General features: G+C 31.1%; 1 protein-coding gene across 3 annotated transcripts in view; it reads left to right on the top strand.

Moving 5' to 3' along the window:
- The window catches only part of LOC106679120 (transcription factor Sox-1b), a 299,318-nt gene that overhangs the window by 229,905 nt on the left and 42,797 nt on the right, over positions 1-26,616 (top strand). For all 3 annotated transcript variants that reach the window (XM_067051843.1, XM_067051842.1, XM_014418082.2), the window contains one exon: positions 895-1,016. In XM_067051843.1, the coding sequence (XP_066907944.1) occupies positions 895-1,016 (122 nt within the window). The remainder of the gene's footprint in view (positions 1-894; positions 1,017-26,616) is intronic.

Genomic DNA, 26,616 nt, shown 5'->3' with positions numbered 1-26,616 from the left:
TTTTTTTTTTTTTTTTTTTTTATGAGAAAAAAATCACTCTCTCCGGGTGATAAGAAAAACAGAAATTTTCTTCAGCTTTTCTTTCTTCTTTGAGTACTTAAGCTGAATATGAAGTTTGTATTTTATTTTAAAAATTTTAAATCTACTTTAAATATTACTTTGTTTTCAGTTATATAGTAATTTTTTGTTAATTTTATTTCCCTTCCAATTTTTTTTACTTCGTCATTCTTTTTTGGGAAGATTGAATAAAAACTTCCTATCTACTCATTTAAAAATCTCAAATGGTGAGACAATGTAGATTTTTAATGAAATATAATTATGATATGTTAGGTAAATGGAATTCAGAAGTCTTTAGTTCCTTAATTTGTTAAAAGGTATACAAAATTTAGGATATATTTGTATAAAAACGTAAAAAAAATTATATTTTCATTCCACATATTTTGTGAAGATAATTTTACCGCAAAGTTTCCTTGGTGTGGTTCTTCGGTTTAAACATTTGAAAGCTTTTTATTTACAATAGGAATGCTCTAATAGGTCATTCGCTATGTCGGTTTGATGATAACAACTTTGGTGAATTATGGGATTTATTATTCTTTTGTGAAATTTGAAATAATTTTTGGCTTTGGAGAACCAAAATATTATGTGGTAAGATTTCGTAAAGTATAATCTGGAACTGGTGATTTGCTTTACATTTGCGTTTTTAAAATTTCTGTAGTTAGAAGATTTACAATAATGTAGTTTTTTATTATCTGTTATTGTTTCTATAATTTTTGTAAAAATAAAAAGGTCACGTGACTAATTGTATCAACCATTTCAGCTAAATTTTGATTGAATACTATGCTGTGATTCTTTATAATACACAATTAATATTGAGATTTTTTTTTTTATTTACAGATTACGTTTACAATCCAAAGGAGGCAAGATTACGAAAAGCTCTCCGTGACCGGGGAAGACTTCAGAGACCAAAACCACGATGGACTACCGCCGGCGAAGCGACACCCGTCCTCCTACCCATCGTGAGTACGCATCAAACTTTTATACGCTTATTATCTATTTAGTTAGTAATGTATTATTACAATTTATACTATATTCAGTGTGCGTGTTCGCGCGTGTATGTTTATTTGAACCATATACATTACACATTTAGAAAAGTACTGTCGGTGTAAAATAATAATATTTTAAACTTTCTTTTATTTGATCTTTTGAAAAAATATAATCGAATTAATTCCCTTTCCGAGATAATTATATAAACAGTAATTATATTACAAAAATCTGATGATTTGATGACAGATGATGTCCACAGAAGCAGTACAATAAAAAAAAGTACAATATGTCATTGAAGGAGGAAAAAAATATTGTTTTTTTAAACCAAATTTAGGCAGTTCTACAGTTTATGAAAATGTTTCAAAATTATTCACAATAATTTTATTGATTAATTAAATTTAAATTCTGGTAGATAATAGGTTATATTTTACCAATTGGTTAATATTGTTTGTGTTTTTGCTACTGAAGGTTTAAAAAAAATTTTTTAGAACAAATGTAAATTCGAATTTCGTACTTGTGAAGAAAAATTTTTTTTTGAAACGGTTAAGTAATAAGAATTCACAAAACAGTTGAAATTAAGTTGAGACTTAAACAATCATGGGTCAGTACCATACTTAGTGGTTGGTTTTATCAGGGAACAGCACAATTATCTATTTTAATGTTCATTCTTTCACTAATAAGCTATCAATATTTTAAAATATATTAAATATCGCAATTTTGGATACCACTGTAATATTTTAATTAATTAACTACACGATTAATGGATTTTGGGATAAATAATTTTCAAGTTGTAGATAGGATGCTTATTTTGTTATGTTTTCTAAATTATATATAATAGTGATATTTTATTTCATTTGTGTAGTTATAATTCAAATGGTTACTTTTTGACTTTCTCACAATGTATGGAAATCCACTTTGGAACAAAAATTCAATATTTTTGTTTAATTCAAATTTCGAAACCTGGGGAGCCCAATCATCATACAGTAGACATAATTCCTATATACCCAATACCATGCACCTCAGTTCCCTCTTAAAATGCCGCAAGGAATTATTGTATTGACCTCAAGAGCCAAAGTTATAAAGAAAGTTGTGTGAGTGGATACCCCAGACATTTTAAATACGGAATCGATTGAATTACATCTTACATTCAGTTTGTTTCTGAATATACGTATAAATATTTTTTTTATCTTTCTTTACATGCCAAGACTTTTTTTGTAAATTATGAGATGGTCCTAACTGTATATATTCATATGAGTTAAATTATCCTAATAGTTTTTCCTAACAATTTAATTTTTGTTTTTTTGTAACACTTTCATTTTTTTTTCATTTTATATGATCCCGCTATATTTGTTTACTAATCCTAATAGGATTTCCTCCTCTCAAGGGGAGAAATTTTGGCTTATATTTATTCTAAAACAATTTCAATGTAATAAGAAAACATAATCAATGAAATCAAAACCCTTTGTAATTTTTATGTTTGTTTTAAGTTCACTAACGTTATTTTAGTTTAAATAAAATGCAGCCTTTTGATTCATTATTTGTAGTAGTTTTTTTAAATAACAATGATTTATTTCTCTGGATAAAATTTTAATTAAATTGAAAAAAATTATTTCATTATTTGTTTTCATAAATTATGATTTACTGATTAAAAATTGCTATTATGTGAAAAATGTAAGAAAAAAGCAGAAAACGTGATAATCATATACTTCAACCAATATCTGAATTGAATTTTTGAGAACAGAATCTACCGACAGTTATCTCAGTTTTAATTTCCCTAGTTAACAATCCAGAAACAGATCGTTAAGATACCGGAGTTTACTCTTGAACACTTTTATACAAATCTTAGTTAAACGGTGACTGGTGAAACCGGTTCTAAATGTTTTCTTATGTTATAACCCTAAGTTTTTTTCACCATTTTTATTTCATTTCAATTCAACAAAGTGAGTTTATTTGAATAATTAGTTGAGAAGTTACTATAGGTAAAAGGAAGGAATTAGTAATCTCCATCAGACAAATATTTGCTCACTACTTTAATAAACGTCATTATTATAAAGAATTTTGCATCAACACCCTATCCGTGATTACTCCGGTTATATAACATTTCTATTATATATTATTATATTCTATAGATATATTATCGGTTATATAACACAGTTCTACTGTGTACACGTACATATTCATCGAGGCCAAAATATCAGGGTACTTTAATGATCTGTTAGACTTGAATGGTTTTATAAAACGTGAATTAGGATTCGATCCTCCTGAAGACTTACCCCTTTATGGTTAGTGTATCCTCTGGGCTGAAGAGGCTGGTGGAACATGTTGTGCAAACATGAGTAATCAAAGCAGGCTCTGATCCATATTGAACAGATCTCGGATGTAACTCAATTTGTAGCCTTGATGAAGTAATGGCCGCTCAACTAGATGAGTGGAGACTCGCCACCTGACCCGGTCCACATCTCGGGTCTCCCGTCCCTCTATCTAGGTGGTCTTTTCGTTGGCCATCATCCTCCAGTGGAAGGGAGAGTAAGGGGGTGTCATCCCTTCATCCAATAATTTAAAAACCCTTAAAGATTGAGATTTGAGAACCTTCTTTAAACTTTGAAAACTGTAATAAAACATTACTAAAAGAGGTCATTGTACTCAAACATTCTTAGAAACGCTATTTAGCGAGGTAGATTTTTCCAAAAATTTTATGGCTGGGAAATATTTTAGGAAATACTCCCTAGACCTCCTGTGAGTTCGGAAATGCGGTCAAAGTTGTAAGATTTTAAATTTTGCTCCTCCCCACCAATAAACTGTTATTACGACTTCCTTGATCCTCAACACAGATTTTGAAATTTGTACTATTTTGTTGATGTAAAGTCTAATTTTGTCCCTTGTTTTAATTAAGGAAGGTTATTTCTAAAAACTGAAGTTAGTATTACGCAATATTTTAATCTTGAATAATTGATATATTAATTATTTAAATATAAGTAGATGGTCAGGGTTGCGGTCAAAAAAAGAAGAACAAATAGTTTAAAACTATTTTAATGTCCGACGTTTCGTCCCACTTTGCAGGGCTTCATCAGGGCTAAAAAAAATACAAAGAAAAAGAAAACTGAGAATATTACAACAATAAGGTAATTTAAGCTAGGATGAATATTATGTAAAAGTTATCCTAGCTTAAATTACCTTATTGTATCTTATTGTTGTAATATTCTCAGTTTCCTTTTTTTTTGTATCTTTTTAGCCCTGATGAAGCCCTGCAAAGTGGGACGAAACGTCGGTTTAAAACTATTTGTTCTTCTTTTTTTTACTGCGACCCTGACCATCTACTTATATTTAAATCTTTACGGTCAACTATATATACATATATTAATTATTTAACTTCAAAGTTTAACTATGGAAGTAAAAAATGACAATAAAAATAAAAAGCTATTAATCTTAAAAAAAGAAAATCATTTTTTCAGGTTATTTACCCGGTATAATATAAACTCAACTTATTGATATCCGGGGAATCTCTTTTTATATGTTTATAATTGTTGAGCTAATGTCATCTATTCATTTTAGTGGTTTTAAAAATAAATAATTGTTTCTAATCGGACGCTTTTCATTGAGTGATTTTTATGAAAGACTTGCATCTTTGTCTTTCAACAGAATTCAACGTTAAACCGCACTCACCCACTTTGGTTTTAAATCATTTAATGATACTTTTCTTTGGAAAATGAAATTGCAGTTCTGAGATAGTTGATAAAAAATTGATAGAAGAAACAAAAGAGTTGTTTTTCAAAACAGAAAAACATAATTGGGCCCTCATATGTAATTAGGAACTAACCAAGATTTTTAGTTCAGTTTAAAAATAAAGTAATTTATTTAAAATATAAATGAAAATTCAAATTCAAACTTTAACTTTATTGAGATAAAATTTTCTACTAAGAGCAATGTTCGAAAAAGCTAGCCCATCTCTTGCTCCAAAGGGTTCGAGTTGTATATATTTCTATCCCGTAAAAGTGATAGAAGTTACATTCAATTTGTTCTTCTTGGTTAAAGATGAAAATTGATCTACCAATGAAATAAATATTTTTTTAATTAAACTTTCCACTGTTCTTGTTTATGTGTGCAAATCGTGGCAGCTTTCTTTGAAGGATCAAGAACTCCGTATGCCTTTGCGATTAAGTATTGTGAAGAATAATTGGTCCGAGGAAAGTTTAAGAAAGTATCCTGAAATAGCATAATGTTTGGAAAGTTTTCTTTAAATAAATAGTTTATTATTAAAAAAAAATATACTAGTTTGTTACGGAGTTGTTTTTACTGAAATTGTTAAAATTACCTTTAAAATTATTATATGTATAATTAACTACACAATGTATACTATTTAAGCTATGCCCAAATAAAGTTTATTTTCTTCATAACACTTGCTTCCGAAGTTATGAACTTCCGAACGAATTCTGATCTATTGTGAAACTACTTTGGTACCAAATAAAAAAAAATGATTGGTTCAGTAGCTTCAGAGAAAGTCGATTTTTGGATTCCTCGTTTCTTCAATCATAAAACTTCAAATTTTGAGGTGGATTAATTTGTTTTTCTTGATCAGTTTTATTCAACGGCTATTTTTTTAAATTTAACCATAATGTAACCTAATTATGTGTGTCGGATTGTCGCTTATATAAAACATTATATGTGTTCCCTATTGACTTTTTCATCCTGTTAAGTCACCAATAAACCAAGTTTTTGGATTCCTGTAAGAATCCAAAAGGGTGGGTAAATGTATCTTGGTTGAAACCTATTTCGCTTCCAGATCCAAATATACCTACATAAAAGAAATATAAACAGCTGAATAGTGAGTATGAAAGGATTGATAAATGAAGCACACCGGGGAAGGACAGGTGACAGAGGAAGGAGGAGAACAATTAGTCCCAGCTGGAGTATCGACTCCAGGAACCAATCGATATCCTCAGCGGCATCCTATGCTGGGGCACGGCGGGCATTGATTTCCAGTCGAACCCTCAACACCTTTCCTCAGGCCTTGTCCGAAAAATTGTCACTAGGCAACTCCTCCGGGCCGGGTCGATAGGGGTGCCCTGGATCCATATGTATTGCAGCTCGCTGCTTCCCCTCGCACTCCACCAACTCTTGCGGATCCTGTCAGGGCAATCTCTTGAGAGGATCTTAGGCTTCACAGTTCGGAGCGTTCTTCCTAACGAACTAATTAAACGTAGGTTAGAATGATATTGACTTTTAGATAGGACTATCTATGGTGTAGTGGTGAAATATCCTTTATACTCCAGGCAACGGTTTGGAGTGTTGTTTAGAAATAACTTATAAGTATCTTTAATCCAATTGTATCCTAATATTTCACTCCGTTAATTATATTACGCTTTTTGGAAATTATGGCATTAATTAAATTATTTTTAGACCATCTTCACATTCCCTATACATATACCAATATGTATTGGTATTTAATTGGTTTCTAAACGTATTAATTAATCTGATTCAGTTGGTTACTTCCTTCCAATTTCTTTTTGAAGTGGGCTTCCAGTAAAGCACTTTACTCCCATCTCGGATCTAGGTTCATAACCAAGTTATGGATAGTAAACTTTATTTCTGTTAAGTCAGCTGTGGGTTCTATACATCCTGCCGGTCTATAAAAGTCCTGACTCTATAAGTGTACCTGATCCTTCTCGCGGTTGAGAGGAAGAAGCAGTGGTTGGAAATATGCAATATTCAAGGCTGACATTTATATACAATTTTGACTTATTTATTTTTATGCATTGAATTCCGTTTTTCTTGTCCTCAGTTAAGTCCTTTTATTTCTGTCTACAGTAGTATTTACATTTTAACACGATTAAAATGACTCATCAACACTTACGTTCGCGATTGTAAATCATTCAGCAGTGTTTTATTATTCATTATTTTATTGAGCATTTCATAAAGCCTGATTGCGAAGTAAATAATTCTCTTGATGCCTGTTGGTAGTCTCAGACCTCCTTACTTTATAATGAGTTGGGTCAAGCTTATCCTTGATCTACCTCTAGTATAAGTTCTATGGCTGATGGTGCTTCATTGATTTCATTTATAAAATGTATGACTTCTATCCTTTTTTATAATATTGAATTATTATAATTCAGATTAATATTAATTCTTTAGTACCTTATGAGAATAATCCTTGATGCTTATTAACCACCCACTTGATTTAGACGAGAGGAGCGGAGAGATTTATACTAAGCGAAGTAGAGGAGATAGCGGAGATCTGGCTCCGGTACTTGGACACCCGAGACGTCACGGTGTAGCGAAACTCTTGCTTCAGATCTAGTTACATGGCAAAAAAGTCCGCTTCTTTCCCCTCACTTTGGTTCCCTATGAGATTACTCTTGCTAAAATATGCATAATTATACGTAATTTTTTGAGGTGGATGGGTTTTTTGGTTCAAATTAATTGTTAATTGCTATCACTTGTGTGTTTTATTTAGTCTTATATCATATAACTTCTTCATGGTCCACTTAATATTATAGTATTCTTTGCCACTCAATCTGATAGCTTATAATATATAGGTATTCAACCTACTCTGAAAAATTATCAGAATGCTCATTTAGTTGAGGTTTACCGTCAATTCATGTCAATTATTCAGCAAATAATATTAAACCATAAAGGAGAAGAATATGTAACATGACGACCTGTACTGCTTATGATCAATATTTTTTCTTTGCTTCTGTCTCTCAGGTAATTGGCAGGTGGTCGGTAAAATCGAGTGTAAGTCGGTAAAACAGAATTTTCCTTGCCTTTCGAGCTAGGATAACGTACCCCGCATGTACATTACCGTTTGATCACTTTAATCATAAGATACTTTTTCAATTGGAAACAATATTCCGGCACAGATTTATTTTGGGGATTCTTAGTGGTTTTCCTTTTGGGATCCGTGGCAGATATATATTGGGGACATGAATATGTAGATAAATACTTTGTTTTATTAAACATGGTCAATGTTTCCAACGAAACTTATTTTCGGTTTTGATCCACTAACCTCAATAAGATATATCATCTTCAAAATAAGTATGTATTATTTTTGAATAATATTAAAAAAAAAATTTTATCGTTTTACAATGAAATCGATTGGGTTCATTATATTCAGCTAATAAAAAAAGATCTGTTCAAACTTTTTTTTTTTAAATCATTGAGCATATGATAGTTGTACGATTTTTCAAGAAGAGTGAGTATAAGTACGTCAGAGAATTTTCGAACTAAAGATACATAGTGGATTTGCTGTTCATGAGCGGGAACACTGCTAGGAAAATTTAATCCTAAAATTTAAACTTCTCCTCAACATTTTTGTGAGACTGGCCTCTGTACATAGGGTTTGTAGGCAATTTTTAATACATTAACATTTTTGAATAATGCTTTACCATGAAGTTCACAGCTTCAAGTCGGTTTCAAATCTTCAATGTCCCTACTTTTCGGGTTTTAGAATTATTTTGGGGTTTATATCTTCCCTATTCCTCCTTCACCTCATAATTCTCCGAAAGCGGGTATTTGTTAAAAAATTCCAAGGAATTTCTGGAAGAAAATGGGTCGTTGTGGGCGGTGATTTTTATCGGCGGAATCGACTCTGCAATCCTCGTTACCTAAGTGAGGGTTATTAAGTATAATCGATGAGTGTGATTAAACTATGCCAATCTCAAATTTAAATTTGATGCTTCTAACATAAATTTCACTGAGAAACGATGTACTTATTTTAGTTTTTACAATCACTGAATTTCCGTCGGATTCTTAATTGTGGAATTCAGTTTCTGAAGATACGGATGAACTCACTGGTATACAAATTGTAAAAATACAGAGATACTAAATTTCCATCAACGAAAAGTAAAATAGGAGAGAATAGATAACTAGATAATAAATTGCTTATGTGAAAAGACAATTTTAAGACAAATCGAAGATGTTTTGTCTGCAACAAGAAAATCCCTAAGGCACTTGGTTCAGATATTATATCTGGACTATTATAAAAAAAAAAAAAAAATCCAAAAAAAGTAATTATACACATTATGAAAATTTTCAATTGTTGACTGAGGCCCTATCAATTAGAAAAACGCAAAAAGTATACCATAAAAATCGAAAATTATTAACTACCTCTAGAGTTAACTACCTATCAGCCTTATTTATATATTTTTTTTAATCTATTTGAAAATTTATATTAAAAAAACCTTTCTCAACGTATAACAGCAAACAGGTTAAGTTGTATTAAGGTTTTAACAACTATTAAAAAAAAAAGAAGAAAAAAAAACTATTAAAATATGAATGTTTTTTTTCTGTTAGGGAGTGCTGTTCCTGGTCTTCTAACTTCCGGACACACGTGTACGTTCGACTGTGATTTATAATTTATTCATTTATCTTGTACATCAACCGTGGATCGACTCTAGCATTTGAAGACCTTCCTGGGGCGCACCAGCCCTCTATAAACTGGGTACCTTTATCTCGGTGAGGTATAACGGGTCGTCGTTAATGGTGAACACAATACTTCCTTGTTTAACCGTTAGTCGAGAAACAGTACTTCTTTAGCAAACGCTAAACCCAAGACTCTTCATGGGATTGTAGTGATACAGTTTTTATCATTGTTTAAAATTGGTGGATGGAGTCGGAATTAAGTTTAATCTAATTTCAAACCTACTCTAGCACATCCATCATTGGCCGGACAAATTGGCCTAGAGATAGCCTAAGCTCCGAAATGAAAAAACTTCGAACTAGTTTGCTCCGAGGATAAACGAATACCGACAGTATATTTATTTTTTTACTGAAAAGATATTATTAGTTGATTTGCCTATATTTGTTGACTCTGTGACCGGCCTTTAATGATTTTTTTTTTATTGATAATGTTTTTTATTGTTAATAATAGTACAAAAGAAACATCTCATAAGATACATGCAAAACTCTACCCTGGTTTAAACTAGGTTTAAATTCTTACTTGTAAATAATGCTTCTGAATGACTCAATTAGAATTACTACTAAACTATAACTTATAATACTAGCTATTAAATGGCCTATTAATGCTGTTAACGTCAAATTATTTGTAAGTGAATAAACTGGCTCATAAAAGAAGAAGCGTAGCGATCATATCGAGAGGGGTCCATTGAAAAATGGCGGGTAGCGGAGGCTAAACGGTTTAATTTGAATAAAACCACCTGTAAGCTAATAGCCCCTTCTATATACTCTCATCTATCCCTATCTAGCTTTCTTCCCCTCCTTCGTCGCCATTTTACTTCCCTTACTTAGTTTCGTTTCTTCTATTTAAATACGTTAAAGGGTAATTATTATAACACTGTTATTCTTATAAATATTATAAATGATTCAATTTTATTTACATGATTCAATTACCCTCCATGGCTTAAGGAGAAAAAATTATCTAGTCTTAATTGGGATATACTGCTTACATTTTTTTTACCAGATCATGGTAAACCAGGGCCTTATATGGTTGATATAACTTATATTATATCCATTTTTTTAACAGTTGATTATGAGGGGGTATAGTCATACAAATGACACCCCTAACTATATACAATGTTCTTATTAAAAGAAAAAAAAATAATAAAATAAATAGATAAGAATAATGCTTCTAAAATTAATTTAAAAAAATAATGATATTGGTACACTTAAATAAAAGAAACAATTGTCTTCTAATAGTAAAAGGAAACAAGTTAATTTGAAAAAGGGAAGAGAGAAAAAATAAATAATAATAATGAATAAATAAAATGAATAATAATAATATGTAAAAAGAGGTAGTGTGACTATGAATTAATTTTATATTTATTAAAAATTTATAAAAGAATGTCCTGCAGCAGTCTGGGCTTCAGTCTTCGGGTTGAGGTTGGGTTTCCCAGGTTGTAGGTCACTGCTCCTTTAACTGTCGGCAACTGATAGTGGAACTTCATGAACCGTTTTTTGATATAATTCTCTATTGACTCCACTTGTAATTCGCGATGCAATTGGCTATTTCTTATGAATCAAGGAGCATTAACTGCGATTCTTATTCTTCTGCGGACTTTATTTTGAAAAGATTGCTTATGATGTGAGATATGCTATCTTTTGATCTGCTGATAACTTGGAGAAATGTTTGCTGGTTTAAGTGTTTAAGTTTTCAGTTTTGTTTTTAATATGTTTCAATTATAATCTAATAATTTATTTCAGATGTATTTAAATTTAAAGATGAAATTTTAAATTACAGTAATAACATCAAATTTCGGGATTCAGAAATGTCAAATCTAACATTGAAGTTTTAATTCTGAATTTAAATATTTTAGATTTTCCTTTCTAAATAACACTTTTTTTACTAAAACTTAAAATTGAGATAGTTTTAAAAAGTTTAAAATTGAGTTTTCCAGTCCTCGTAATAGTAAAAAAAAAACAGTAATACAGTTAGCTATTTATTCATAAAAATAATTTTATGTTTTTAATTAATGTAGTTTACTTTTTGTGCATGCTTGCACAAATATGGTATGTCTTTAGTGAATTTATTTTGATTCAAACAAGGTTTGATAAACTTTCTACGTACCTATTAATAATATGAATTACATAATTAAAATTATTTTTGTAGGATTCGTGTCTTGTATACTTAGCTTTACACATTTTGAGTTTTTACTGTACGATTTTTCACATTTAAGTTTTTTTTTTCTTTTATAATTTATTGTATTTAATGGATGAAGAGGTTATGATACAAATAGAAAATTTTAAGAAAACAAAATTCAATTTTTTTTTTTGTTGGAGTTATGTTTTGAAGTGTACTTAGCCTCTTCTATATCTCAGTTATTAATTGGATTTCTGAGGTTAGTGTACCTCACACTAGCTAGATAGCTACCTACCCCTTTCATCCACTTACCCTCCAATTATTCCAACCTTTCTGTTGGAGAGTAAACCTGATGACAATAAATAAATAAATTCTTTAAATATGAACTTTTAATATTATCCTCTGTTACAATTCGACTTTAATATTACTGAAAATTATATTTTATCTAAGACTAAAGTAATTTTGTGCCTTTCAATATATACTTGATTACTAAGTAAGACTAAGAATACAATATAGTGTGTGGCAGATACATCAATGGCAACGATCGCCAAATATAAGGAGAAAAAATTTGAAACAAATAGTTAACAATGTATGTGGAGTATATGGACCCTACAGACGGTGTGTATAGGGCCTATTAATTTGATTTTTTTATGAAGGAAATAAACTTTTATTATACTCGCCATTATCCCTAACGATTTTATATACCAATCCCATAAAAAGCATTTTTATGAATCCCAAAAACAACAATTTAAAATTTATTTAGCCGTTATTCTACGAATAGCGGTTGAATATAAATATTTTGCTCCTCTACTGTTTATATTAGTACACTATTATATATAAAAAGTTTCGTCGAAATTAGTACTGTATTATTTTATTTATTAGATTATATTGAATACTAAATACAATCCTATAAGAAAAGATGTGTTATCGCTTTCAATAACAGCGTTACATAGCACCGTGTCAACTAGAATTATTTAACACTATGACTGCCGACTACCCTCCGAGTGGCAATTAGGTTGATGTTACAATTACGTGACGTTGGGTCGCATATTATTACCTCAGCTGTTAGGGTCATTAAATTAATCAATGTTCAATTGACCGATTATTGTCTCTCTTGTATCATTCCTAATCACGGTTAAATCAATTGCTTCTAATCAGCTTTTAATAAAACTCGATCCACTTGTTTGGCAACTAATGAGTAATCAACATCGATATCTATATATTCTATGGCTGTTTGAATTATATTTTGATAGCGTCTATTCATTAGTCATTAAAAATGACCTTGTCTCGACCAATTATATATTATAATTAATTTTATATAAATAATAGGACTCCGCTTATCCGTCCTAGTTGGAATATAAAAACCGTCCAAAATTAATTTAACACTTATGATATCTCGTGATATATGATCGGATTTAACATCTTTTCTGGTTGCTTTCAGTTTGGATGTTGATTGGTAAAATATTCTATTACTTTTTTAATTCGTCATATTCTAAGTGTTTGAAGCATTATTCTTATGGCAAGCTTAATGTTATTATTTTCTGCCTTTACTCTGTTTTGATTTAAAGGTTCTCATTTACCAATCTATTTTATTTTTAAGTACAATAAAAAAAATAATATCGCTGATCGTATTAAATTTGTTTAAGTGTATAAAAACTAAAAGATGCTTCGAGTAAAGTAGGCTTCTCTGTCATTGCTATTAAGTTACTGAATAGAAACATTATGAGTAGAGCATTAATATATTTAGCGATGACTTAACCAAATTAATTGGGAAACAAATTAAAGACTACCACTGTTAATTTTTTATGTTTATTTACACATTGTTGTAAAAACATTGAATATCGGAAAAATTCTGGTAACTTGTGTAATTCTTTTGCATTTTTTTTTTTTTTCGCTGGTTAAGAAAGTTTCTTTAAACATTATTAGTATTATACATAATCTTTACACTTTCTTGAGACTGGTCATTATTGTTTAAATAAAATAAATTTTATCCAATTTTAATCTCAAAACAATTTATTTTTCTTTATAAGTCCGACGTTTCGGCCAATTTGGCCACCCTCAAGGACAATCTTAATACAATTTTAGAACCCCATTTTAAAAACATTTATGCAGTCTATTCTGCCTAGGTCATTTATTTCAGTCCACAATTGTCCTATTTTGTCAATTTTTCATATTAAATTAAAAATTAAAACTTTTAATAGTTAATTTTTACTACATATGAAATTAATTTTTAAAAATTAATGTGGTCCTAAAATTGTATTAAGATTGTGCTTGAGGATGGCCGAAATTATAAATTTATTTTATTTAAACAATTATTAGTATTAATATCTAATGGGGAGAATTAGTCTGGTACGGGGACCTCGTTTCGTGGTCCCGTTTTCCAATCTCTGGCTACCAGAGTTGCTGCCTCGTACTAACCAAGGTAGAAGTGTCAAGATTAATTTGGCGGAACAGCCAAGAAATAAATATTAATTGACATAGGTAGGATCGAAACCACAAAGTTCCGAACTGAACGCTCTGGGACCTCCGCCCAAACCCACACGGGTGTCATGTCCCTTTCCTATAAACATTATTTCTAAACACAAATTTTTTTCATGTTATAAGCAAAGAAAACTAAATATACAATCCAAGTATGAATTCGAATAATATAACTCAAAAAAATACTGGTGTTTTAAACCAATATATTGTATAACCACCTCATCTTATTTTTCCATATAATTTTATTGTTCTTGCATAATATTTGTTTATCAAGTCATTTTGACTTTAACTTGATTATTAGTTTTTAGAATTCTTTAGTTCCTATATTTTGCTATTTTACAATTATTGAAGTTACCATCACAGCTACATTTTGAGAAGAGTAATTTGTTTGGAATATTTTTAAATAATTTTAGAAAATGTCATAACCATAGATTTATTTATTTTAAAGTGTTTCGAACTCTAGGGTTATTTACTTACACTGAATTTACGAATTTACAAATTGGTAAAAGCTAATGAATTCAGTATCCGTTTAATTTGATCCAGTGTTTGGATAGATTTGATTTAATCCAAGTTAAACAATTAGTGTTGAAAAACTCATTTGTTTTTCGGCCTTTCTCTAATGTTGATGTCACTGATCGACGACCCATGTTCACCATTTATATCTAATAAAAAGTCATATGTGATTCTGTCCTGCCCTTTTAATTAAAATTATTAATTAATCCTTTACTGATTTTTCCGACTATGTTTGATACGGCATCTTCTTGTAAGTCTGGATATAAGCACTGAACCATCTTAAACAAGTTTCTCTCTTCATCCACTCTTATCACTCTCTTTGGTATGAAAATGTATCGAAAGGTTTTGTTACCTTCGCTCTCTACATGTGACTGAAGGAACTAGTCATTAGCTATCGTATTCACATCGTTGAGGATCCTTATCTTAAAAATTGTTTTTGTTTAAGTAGGGATTTAGTCTGTTTTATTATAGTTCAATGTTGTATCTACATGTATAGTCGCAAAGTCCAAAGCTGGCTCCGGAAGGATATACTTAGATCAGAGGTAATTTAACAATAAATTAACAACTTATACTAATAAAAGTACTAAGAATTTTGTTATGGGATTGCGACATTTAGAAACTTGGTCAAAATTATTTATTTACTTCTTTTCCACAAATATTTTCCCCCAGGTTGCTATTATAATTAGCAACCTATACATATTTAAAGGGTCCATACATAGTCTCTGAATGTTGGCGTTATAAAGTCGGTTTTGATAGTATTTTGATTGAAAAAAAAGATTATAAAAGGAAATAAAATTTGATTCTGCAACTATTGTTAGTATGATGATTAGTTTCGATCCAAAATTTTCACCATAAAAATTAGAATTGATAATTTGTAAATAAATAAAAACTTTATTCCTTTAAAAAAATAAAAATTAATGCTCCATTCTAAGGGCTTCTCTAAAAAATTCTGAAAGTCCTAAGAAAATGATTCTAAATGATTTATTAATCATTCATTTTTTTTACGTCTAAAACGAAAATGGTCTTTAAGATTATGTTAATTTTTTTTTAGTATGCCTTATTGTACTTATTTACATAAGTTCTAGTTATACCGGAATTATATGTGTGCCCAATGGAATAATTTTATGTCGAAAATAAATATTATAGAACAACTGCAATGTATTATTTTACTGAAAATAGCCAATCAAGAATAAACAATTAGTAATAAATACTCTCTGAGAAAAGGAGTACTATTTTAAAAGATATTTTATTTACCGTTTTATTAGTGAAACTTTTTTTTTAAATTTTTGATAATGAGATCTATGTTTGTGTGGTATTTTTCTTTTTTTTGTACATGATACATACATATATATTTATGTATGTTAGGCAGCAGTAATGGTGCAATTTATGTGCCGGATTTTTTATAAAATATGTTCACGTCATAAGTGCTGCATCTTATGCGGTTTGCACTTTCGCTGATTCATCATGACATTTTACAAGAGGCTGTCAAATGCGCGATTTCAAAATACAGATAAGGCTTGAGGGCACTATATCAGTACTGTATCGAGATGTTGCGGTGCAGCCAAGGATAGTACTGCGATGAGATACCGCTAGTAACGATATCCTACCACAAAGAAACCACCTTTATCTTTGTAGCACACTATAAGATTATCAATTGCTTCCTTATCTAATGGAGATATCGTGGCTTCGTCTGACGTTTATATCGATACTTGACGCTTGGCTCGATACTACTCCTCTGTCAAGGTACGATTGGCTTTGAAAACGTCTCATATATTAAAGAATTTAAAAAAAATAAGTTTGTAGAATTATAATTGCATTTTGAATGTTATTTTGCATTTTACTATCAAATCCTGAGCGAGAATGATTCCACGTTAGAATCTGGAAACTCTTTAAGATTTATGGTTTTTTGGTCTTTCTTAGACAAATATATAGTATACTATACTATAAATATATAGTAGACTATTTCAAAAAATTAGTAACAAGTAAACTCCGCATAATTCTGAGAGTTGTGATGAACCTGGGAGTTGTTACAGGACTTAAAGAGTGAATACATTTCAAAAATGAATGCATGAAGTTCAAAACAGGACTTCTAGGAATTATATATGATCATTGTACAGGCACATTAGTTCTTACAAGTCACAAAAATGTTTACAGTTCACAATACAATTGTAAAACTAATTATTATAACTTTTTTTTTATAATTTAGTATTGTTTGTTAGGATGGTCCGAACTGATGAGTTAATTGTACCAAATTTTATTTTCTAATACAGGGGGGATGTATTAGAAAATAAAATTTTAACTCTAGGAGTTAATTTTTCTCGCTATTTACTTATATATATTATATTATTATTTATATGTAGTCACTTTTGTACTCTATTCATTTTTAATAATAGATTTATATATCTACCTTTTACTCGTGTATTTTCTTGGTTGCCAATTTTACTTGTTGTCAACCAACAAAGTCGATAATAAGATCGTTTTAATGTAATCTATTGTTCTATTATCCGAACTAAATTAAACTTTCTTTGTTGATTTTTTTTTCTAAATAACGTGTTAAATTTGTAGAATAGTATATATGTGGTGTTTCCGGATTTATTTTAAAACGCGAGGTATTTAAAAAATAAATATCTCATTTACACGTTTTGAAAATTATTTAGAAATACTAAAATGTTTTTCCTCATACATAAAGTGTACGAGACGTTAGAACTGAAGTATGTAACGCCGAGACTGATGATGAAAGCAATGAGGCAAGGTTTCTTCCTTGTGGAGATAAAGCTATTTTAAGTTCCAAACAAATAACTGATAACACAGTTACATAGCTATTTAACACCTATTAAGATCATTTCCAAGAGGTTTATTAAATTATCTCTTTTTTTTTTAATTGTTATATTTTTCCAGTTGCTTTTAATATCTTCTGTTTTTGTTAGTTTTTTTAGTTAGAAATTCAAAGTTACAATGACAAATTATATTAATGGCTTGACTACAAAAAAAACTTTTGATTCTGTACCACACTGTTGGTCAATTGGGGTACTTGAATTTTCAAGAAATTCACCCAGATATTAATATCCTTAGAAAACTTCTGGTTAATCGTGAAGCACTGGTATGATAGAGTCCTGTGGTAACATTGAAACTCTGAAAATTTGTTGGAGAATTTATTAAGAAAATTCGTATATCCTGTGAAGCAGCGAGATGGAATATCAATTGTCAGACTACTACAAAGTCATCCTCAAAAAGTTTCTCTACATTGACGACCTGCAGGGACATGCAATAACAAGGGACCTGTTACTTGAGGGAAGAAAGTCAGTTGCTTTTTACAACTTAGTTCAAGAGAAACCACGAGTTACCTATCTTTAGAAGAATTCTACAAATACCTGTGGTTTAAGCAAGCAAAAAAGAGGTACTTAGTGGCAAAATGACTAGCTAGTTTAAGAAAATACTACACTAGGTTCTTAAAAGCCACCTGACTCTCGACCTGAGCTCGATCCATAAAATAAGGTGAAAGTTGCGTTATAAACTATTAAACATCAAATAACATAACTACTCGGTCAAGTGGTATGTCGTAAATCGTCGTAAACAAAAAACGTATTTTTCTTTTCAATTTTTCCTGAAACTGAGTTTTCCAAACTTACGACGGAAATTCATTCTGCGTATCCTTAAACGGTTACTAAGCCAATAATTTGTTCCATAAAGTTAAAAATTGGAAATTTTATGTCTTTCGGTTTTTTGCCTATTAATCCAAAACGATGGATCTTAGTGAAAACGTTATAATAAAACAAATGGAAGAACATTGAATAATGCGTTGAATGAGTACCATCAAGGAAAGGGGCGTGACGGCCGTGCGAGTTGGGGCGCAGGTCCCAATGCGCTCGGTTCGGAACGTTGTGGGTTCGATTCCCTTCTGGGGCAGTTAAACATTCATTTTTCGGCGGTCCCGAGGAATCAATCTTGACACTTCCACCTTGGTTAGTACGCGGCGGCAACCTAGGTAGCCGCCTGGGGTTGGCAAAAAGGACCATCAGGCCCACTTGCCGGACTTGTTCCCCCTACCAAATACCAGTACCATCAAGTAATAATTCGGCTTAGTCACGTGGTCATAAACTACTTACTCCAGTTGGTCCTGGAGTCCAACATCTGATCTATTGAAGTCCGTATACAAACAGAAAATTTGCCGAGATATGTTCTATTTCCTGTGCTTCGAGTCCTGTACTATATAGTTTGGGTATAATAAAATGATCAACTCCTAACCTACAAGTGTTTTCTAACCAAAGGTTTAATTTGTTTGTTTTTTTTATATTATTTACATACAATTATATTCATTTTAAACAATTTATTATTTTTTCTTATTGTTAATTATTTGTAGTTTTAATGACATATTTTTTTAGGAATCAATTTTTTACTGTTTCCACAACTTTTCTTTTTGAATGCGGGTTATATGGGAACTCAGGCCATGCATGGCAATCACACCACTAAATTCCACGAATTAGCAGGAGTTGACTACTATAAAAATGGTGATTTGGGTTCTGAAATTAAACAATTTTGCATCTTGACCTGTTCTTTCATCTAGATTGTTTTTTTTCAAAAGAGATAATATATGTAGACCTAGGCCATTTAATGTTAGTAAAAATTACTGGGTTCACAATTGGAAAAGTAACAGCACTAATCAGAAAATAAATCAAATTTGTTTATGATTGGAGAAGTTTGTCGGGGGGTGCGGTCAGCAAAGAACAACATAAATAAACAAAACAATATTTATTTATTTCATGTCGACGTTACGACCTGAGTTTCAGGGGTTATGGCGTAGAAGGTAGGCCTAAGGACTTTGGTTTTAGGCCTACCTTCTACACATCAGTGATGTCAGTGAAGCCGAAAAGGTACCCCTATCTATTCAGTAACTGTACCATTGAATCCAACTGCGTGAACTAATCAGGCCAGAAATGATGTGGAGGTTTGCTAAGACTGGGAAGGGTTGCCTCGGCCGGGTATCGAACGGTCCACAATAGGCTTCTTAGGCCTCTGTGCCGCTACTACTTCAAGTACTAGCTTATTTACGAAAGGCTCCATTGTGTTCATTTCGATTGGAGTAAAAAATCATATAAAAACAATAGACATTAAATACTTTTGGAAGGTTTTGATTATCACTTATCCAATAAAATTTCAATTAATTTAAAGCAAAAAAGGATATAATTTAATTTGTAAGTAATCTTCCCTAAAAGGAAAGAAGAGCTAATGCTTGTCCCAGCTTAATCGGGGATTTTATACGTGTTGCATGTATTAAGAACATTGTGGCTTATTATAAAGTGCTAGGAACACTTCATAATAAATAGAATGTAGTTAGTTACAGCCTTCAAGTGCTTGTCTCATGAACTACTAAATCTTATTTATGGGCAATCATTGTAACACTCTTTAAAGGTCTGTTCTCGTTCACTGTAAACTGTTGTTAATTGTCTATATTTTATTTATCATCCTGAGAAGCGTGTGTGAAAAGCCATAATGGCCAGTTGCGTTGGTTTTATATTATATGGCTATGCTTGAAACGACGTTCCTTTTCAAAATTATCATCCAAAGTGTATTTTGTATATTTTCGAAGATAAATGCTATATATTTCATAATGCTATATAACTCGTAAAACATGTATCTCAATTTCGCTTTCAAATACAAAAAATTTAAGTACGGATTTTTCAACAATGGCCTTGAAATTTGATGTATGCCGAAAAAGGTTTTAGGCGCTAAAATACCAGTGCTTGGGTATGCTGATGATTGGATTAGGACGAGGAAGCTATAAACTAAATACAACAACTACGTTGATAAAATATTGGAAGGAACTAGGTCTTAAAGTAAATAGGGATAAAACAAAATATGTGGGTAGCAGCAAAAAAGACAGCAATTTCGGTATGAAATACATTTAAATCCTAAATTTCGCAATATAGGATGAAATACATTTTAACTGGTAGAGAGGTATGTAGGGCCAACGGTGACTACAAAAAACAAAATTGATGAGGATATAAAAGCGAGCTTGGGTAAAAGGTGAGGAGGAATGCTTGTTATTTTTCAATTCCGAAATTGCTTACCTCCCGCCTAAATTCACCCCTTAATTAATGATTTTTAAAATGTTTTGTCTGTTAATCGATGTCAAAACAGTTTTTTTTTTATTATTACGAATTATATAATTATATCATAAAAATCCTGAACCACAAATATGTTTTCTTTTTCTTTAAATTTCTTTTAGTTCCTACTGGGCATTACTATTAAATAACGTTGATCCTAAAAAAATAATTCATCGTCCCGATTATTAATCTGTTACATTTAGATAATATTGAATATATATAAAAAATAATAAGAGAATAGAGTAGACTGGGGTAGATTTCCAATTGATATATCGATAGGTAAGGTATCGACAATCGTGGCCCGTCCTTTAAGAGAATTAGTTACAGAACTTCTAAGGCTTCCTGCTTGGTCAAGTGTCAAGCCCTCTCATAGGAACTGGGGTACATCACCTAAAATAATTGGGTTCTCTAAGAAAATGTTTCCTTTTTTTTCATAAATTTTATAATGACAAAATTTATAATTAATAAGGTGTTCTAATGAATCTTCTAGGTCATATTCATGGATATGCTTAATAATAATGGTTTATAATGGAGAAATTTTATTATATTGAGAAAGTTTATTAAATACACTTTTTATTGTTGATACGTTTTTATAATGAATTCAAAAAATTATAACAGCCCACAAAGATCCGTAAAATGAAGCCGAGTTAAACTCAATTAATATGATATCGTATGGAAAGAGTATATGGAGAATATGTATAGAAAATATCAACAAAAAATGCACTCAAAGCTGTTTAAATTTCGGTTCAGTCAAAACTTTTTATCAAACTTATAAAAATTTATTACATAAATTTATATTCAAACGACAAAATAATGTATATATCATAAATAAATCTCAAAATGGTTGAAGTAGGATCTGCAGGCAGGCAATGGTAGAAGTATCTGATTTTTGACCATTACAATATAAAAATAGTGTGCTTCCATCAATAATAATTATTTATTTTAGTGGATCAGTATAGTGTATATGTTCAACATAAAAACAAAACAATAAATTTGTGTTTATATTTATTATGAATGTCAACATTTTGGGGATCGAAGAAATATTTTTTAAAAAAGTAGAATAAAATTCAGTTTTAACTGTTGTGATGAAGAACATCGTCGAAAAAATCTGGAATCGATCCTAGCGGCATCTGCATTGCACAACGAAAGCTTTTTAATTGTTTTAAAACCGACCTTATATATGGGACGCTCTCTTACGAAATGGGTTGGCGGTATTCACCCAATGCTTTTTAGACAAATTTCTATCAAACCTAGGATTTCTAAGCTACTCATTTACAAATTATCAATGTTTGGATGCAAAACTGATTATAGATTAATCAATACGGGTATATGGTTGATAGGGTGACTAGATTCTCCAATGTGACATTCCTAGAACCCACAACCGGAACATGTATCTATTTTAATCTCAAGTCCTTATCATTCCAAGTTTATATTTATTGCGACTGATTCTTGTAATAATATCATTCAGTACACTTCCATTGACATTATCAATACTCTTGAGATGTGTGTTAATAGGTTTTCTACTGAATCTAAAAGACTTGGAATAGTTAAGGAATTTTAAGGCCTAATTTTCCGCATTAATTTTATTTTAGAGGGGAAGCGCGAATTCGATGTCATGAATTAGAATTATTAGTTTTTTGTATATATATGTATATATAATACATGCTATATACAATTATTTCGATAACCTGCAGTTTTTATGAAAATGACATGAAAAGCTCACATTTTCATACATGTAATATGTAGGATAATCACAATAGAAGAAATCTATCGAAAACAAATTTTCACATAAGCTGCAATTTTGAAGTTTCCAGAGGTATGTTGAAGTTTTCTGAAAATGTGAAAAACTAAAGTTGCCTCATTTTTTCATATTAAAAAAATATTGATAGTTACGACTAGAATGAGTTTATTTTATGACGAAAATGTTATTTCTATTTTTGTATTTTACCCATTCTACTAATTACGATGCTGCAAAAAATCTAACTAACAGAAGTCAATGTTTTTATGTAAGATTACGGTTTCAGTCAGAAATAGTGTAATACACCAAACCCTTTAACATTCCAAAATTCAATTTATTATTAACTTACTGACTATTTCACCAAATAGTAGGACACATAATCCACTAAAATAAAGGTTTATGGACATTTTTTTTCTTCCTTGGTCCATTATTTCTCAGCAATCTTCTTCCTCAACATTATCTCAGAGGAATATCCATTTGACCACTTGGCCGGATATTCTCCTGCCCCTATGTATAATAAGGGAATGTAAAGAATAAATCGTTTATTTTTGGTAGAAGTGGCTACTACTCCACTGCTGCCGCGCCCCGGGCGCCAGAAATGTCAAATTGGGTAAAAAGAAACGCCTGTCATGGGTTTCAAGAAATCCTGCATTTTATGTCATTTTTTGGGCTAGTTGGGTTAGTATTATAAGCACAGGCATGCATGTATTAACAGAGGAAATGTAATTTTAATATGATATAAGAAGCTCTTTGTTAACTTTTTTACTTAGTTTGTATCATATCTTAAGATGCTGGGGTGACTGGCCATCGGGGTAACTATACTCAGTTTTTAATAAAAAGAAAATGAGAATGAACATTAGTAGAATTGACAGTAGTTCGTTTAATTATCTGAAAAAAATGGGATGTCTTCACATATAAAGTTTTTTTGTTCTAATCTTCTTTAAATTATTATTATAATTGAATTATTATATTATATGTGAAGGAATTGGATAGAGTAATGGACGAATGAATGCTAGAGTCTTTAAAAGACAGAATACGAGACGAACTGTGAAGACGAAGTGAATCTGTCTTCTAATACTTGTGAACTGTTAATATAACATAAACGTTTACATGGCAAAATACTAAAGTATTATTCTTGCAAGTATCTAGCAAGGGAACAAAATTGAGGTTTCCTGGAATTTTCATACAGTGCACTGGCATTGTGTACAAAGCCATTACATCGCAAGAAAGAAGAGGGGTTCTATACTTTTCCCGGATTATTATCATTATTTCAGTATTAAGTTTGTTTTGTTTTTTAAATAATTTATTTATTGTTATTTACAACTGTATAAGAATATACAAGTAAATTTGCTATAGGTGACATAGTGACATGATACAAACATGTGGAGAATCTACCCATTGATAGAACTCAAATAACATTTCAAGAGGCCATCTTTTTTACAGACGCCTAGGAGGATTATGAGGTAATGAAGGAGAAGCCAGGTTAGAAACAAGTGGATTAGGAAAATTATCATGGAAGGATTTGTATCTGGTCCTGGCCAAATCGGCAACATATGGGACATCGAGCTCCTGATGAATGACTTGATTTGTGACAAAGTAAGGAGCATTAAGGATTTTACGAAGGACTTTGTATTAATTTTAGGCCAGTAAAATGTTTGCTAATTAAAAAATTTAATAAATTTTTGAATAATCAAAAATTAAATTGGAAAAAAACTGTATTCGTTGTCAGAAAAAAAAAAAACATTCTAGACTGAGAAAAACGTATTCTGTCATGTTGTACTTATAAAATATCTGTATCATTTGTACTTTTCAAGTATTTGTATTTAAGCTATAAAAAATAATAAATTTGTACCGCTACAACACATTAGGGGTTAGAGGTCCAGCAGTACTTGGTAAGGTAGTACTGTTAATAGACCTGCGGTTGTACAAGGAGGTGAGTTGGTCTGAATCACGCTCAACCTCCATATTTTTCTCATATCTAGGGTTCCCACATTATAAGGATGTGTGGATCCCGGGGGGCTCCCGAACCCTCAGGATTGACTCACGGCTACAGTAACAGAATAATTGTCTTACCACTGAGCAACGCCCCCTTATATAAGTTATAAGTGTATATCAGTTGACAGAATTTCAAGATTGTAGCTCGATATTAGCCGAAGAATCTTAAGACTTGGTTGAGTGGAGGGTGATACTAAACTGTCTGCTGGCACATTCCGCCAAGTTACGCGTTTGATAGCGATCTCGATGAGGCAGCAACTTTCTTGTAAACTTGAAGGTTATGGTTCCAAGGAATTCGTTATCGCTAAATCTATAACTGATGACAACTAATATCTTGGTGTTTAAAATAGCTTTTCATCTTTTTTTTTATTTTGGGTATAGCTGTAATAACTTGGAATTAGGAAATTTCTGGTTCGAATTAAAACCGCATTTTTCAGTTGCTATTACGATTTATTTTCAGGTAGTAATATAAAACAGGAGTCAACATACTAAACCGAAAATTTTATAAAAAATTATCAATATTTAATGACTACAAGGATTATCCAATATGCTTCAATGATTGTTTATCAGTGAATGGTCAGTGTGGGCAACAAATAGAGGTATACTGAAGATAAGATGTTGAATATCCTCTTCAACGTACAGACAACTGGATGCACGCAATTGGCGACACGAAGAAAACTTTTAAGTGTATTTACAAAGTATCTTGCTCAAACATTGTACAAAAATTGTTGAGTATACTTTTACCTACAAAACTGAAGCCGCATTTAAACCACCACTACGCCTATGAATGCCTCCCTTACATTTTGTCCAAAAGAAATTTGTAATGAAATCAATGGACTTTCAAGCCATATTGCTTCTGGCCATGAACGATGATTCCCATCATCTTTCGTTACCTACCCTGAATAGCCGTTGTCTGTGCAACTTCTCTTTGTCTCATTTGGAATACTTCCTCTAATAAAATTATTTCTAGATATAATTGGGAAAGTATATGAAAAATGTATACTTTAAAGTTGTGTTGTAATAACCAATGTAAAGCGTCATCATATAGTGGATGCTGTCTGTGTCATATTTAAGTAAAAGTAATACTGCTTTGCGGTTTTCATTAACATTCAAAAATAAGGTTTTTTTAAGCCATCTTCCTTTGTTGGTTTATTCCAGACTTCCTTTCTGGCAATACACGGTAACAATTTTATTCTTACAAAACAATTGAATAAATTTTCATCTATTTTATGAAATCTTCATCACTGTTTAGTGGTCTCCCAGAAAATGTTTCATCGACAAGTCTGACCTATACAGGAATGCGAGTAATTTTTTCTGGGGTTGAGATGAGCGTTTCACATGTTATAGGAATATAGGAGGCTAGTCCATCGTTTTAGCATGACCCTCATTTCTATATATTTATTCCTGTTTATCCACCTATAAAACAATATATTATTCTGTTATTTTCTTCCATATATTCATATCTGAAACTGGATATTCTCTTATGTATTTTCCGAAGTCTTTCTTTTCGTGATCCCTCCTGTGGCATAATTGTATTCATGAGTCCCGTTCGCCTGAAAGTGGGCACATCACCTTTGCCCCTTGATATTTTTTAAAACTTACACTTCAAGAGTTTTTATTTCCTGGAATCGTTAATGGTCTTGAACAAATAAATAAATTATCTTCAAGTTCAAATAACCTTTAACCATTCCTTCCGGTCATTTTCCGTCGACGAAATTATGATAATATGATCGTCTAATTATTTTACATCTAATATTCTTCTGCTCTTGTTTTATTGGAAATTTATGCAAGAACCTCCGAAATTATTCAAAGCCGAAATATGTGCTGGGACCCCGAGTAATGGCCGGGGCAGACAGACTATTTAGTAATGTAGATAGGTAAAAGAGCTGACTACCCCCATTAGAACTTCCTTACATTATTCATATATCGCCCTGTTTACCCTCCTCGCTTCAAGAGCAACATGTTTTCATTTCTTCCGATCTTCGCTCACGTATTCTTGTTTTTTTAAACACTGTTGATCCAGCGGACATTTCCAGGTGGAATCAGCGGTCATGCTGTATTTTGTTTCTTCATCGACTATATCTAGGTGAATAAAATCAATTCTATTTTACTTTTAGAAATTATGGACGTTGGAATGATTAATTAGTCAAATATATATCTTGAGTTTCTCATCTTAAATATTATTACTTATTATTAACTTATCATTTTAAAAA

The sequence above is a fragment of the Halyomorpha halys genome, unplaced genomic scaffold (genome assembly GCF_000696795.3).
Source record: "Halyomorpha halys isolate HHAL.00 unplaced genomic scaffold, Hhal_1.1 Scaffold177.1, whole genome shotgun sequence".
Lineage (NCBI taxonomy): Eukaryota > Metazoa > Arthropoda > Insecta > Hemiptera > Pentatomidae > Halyomorpha > Halyomorpha halys.
Note: the sequence above shows the minus strand (reverse complement) of the source record. Positions and strands in the feature narration are given on the sequence as shown.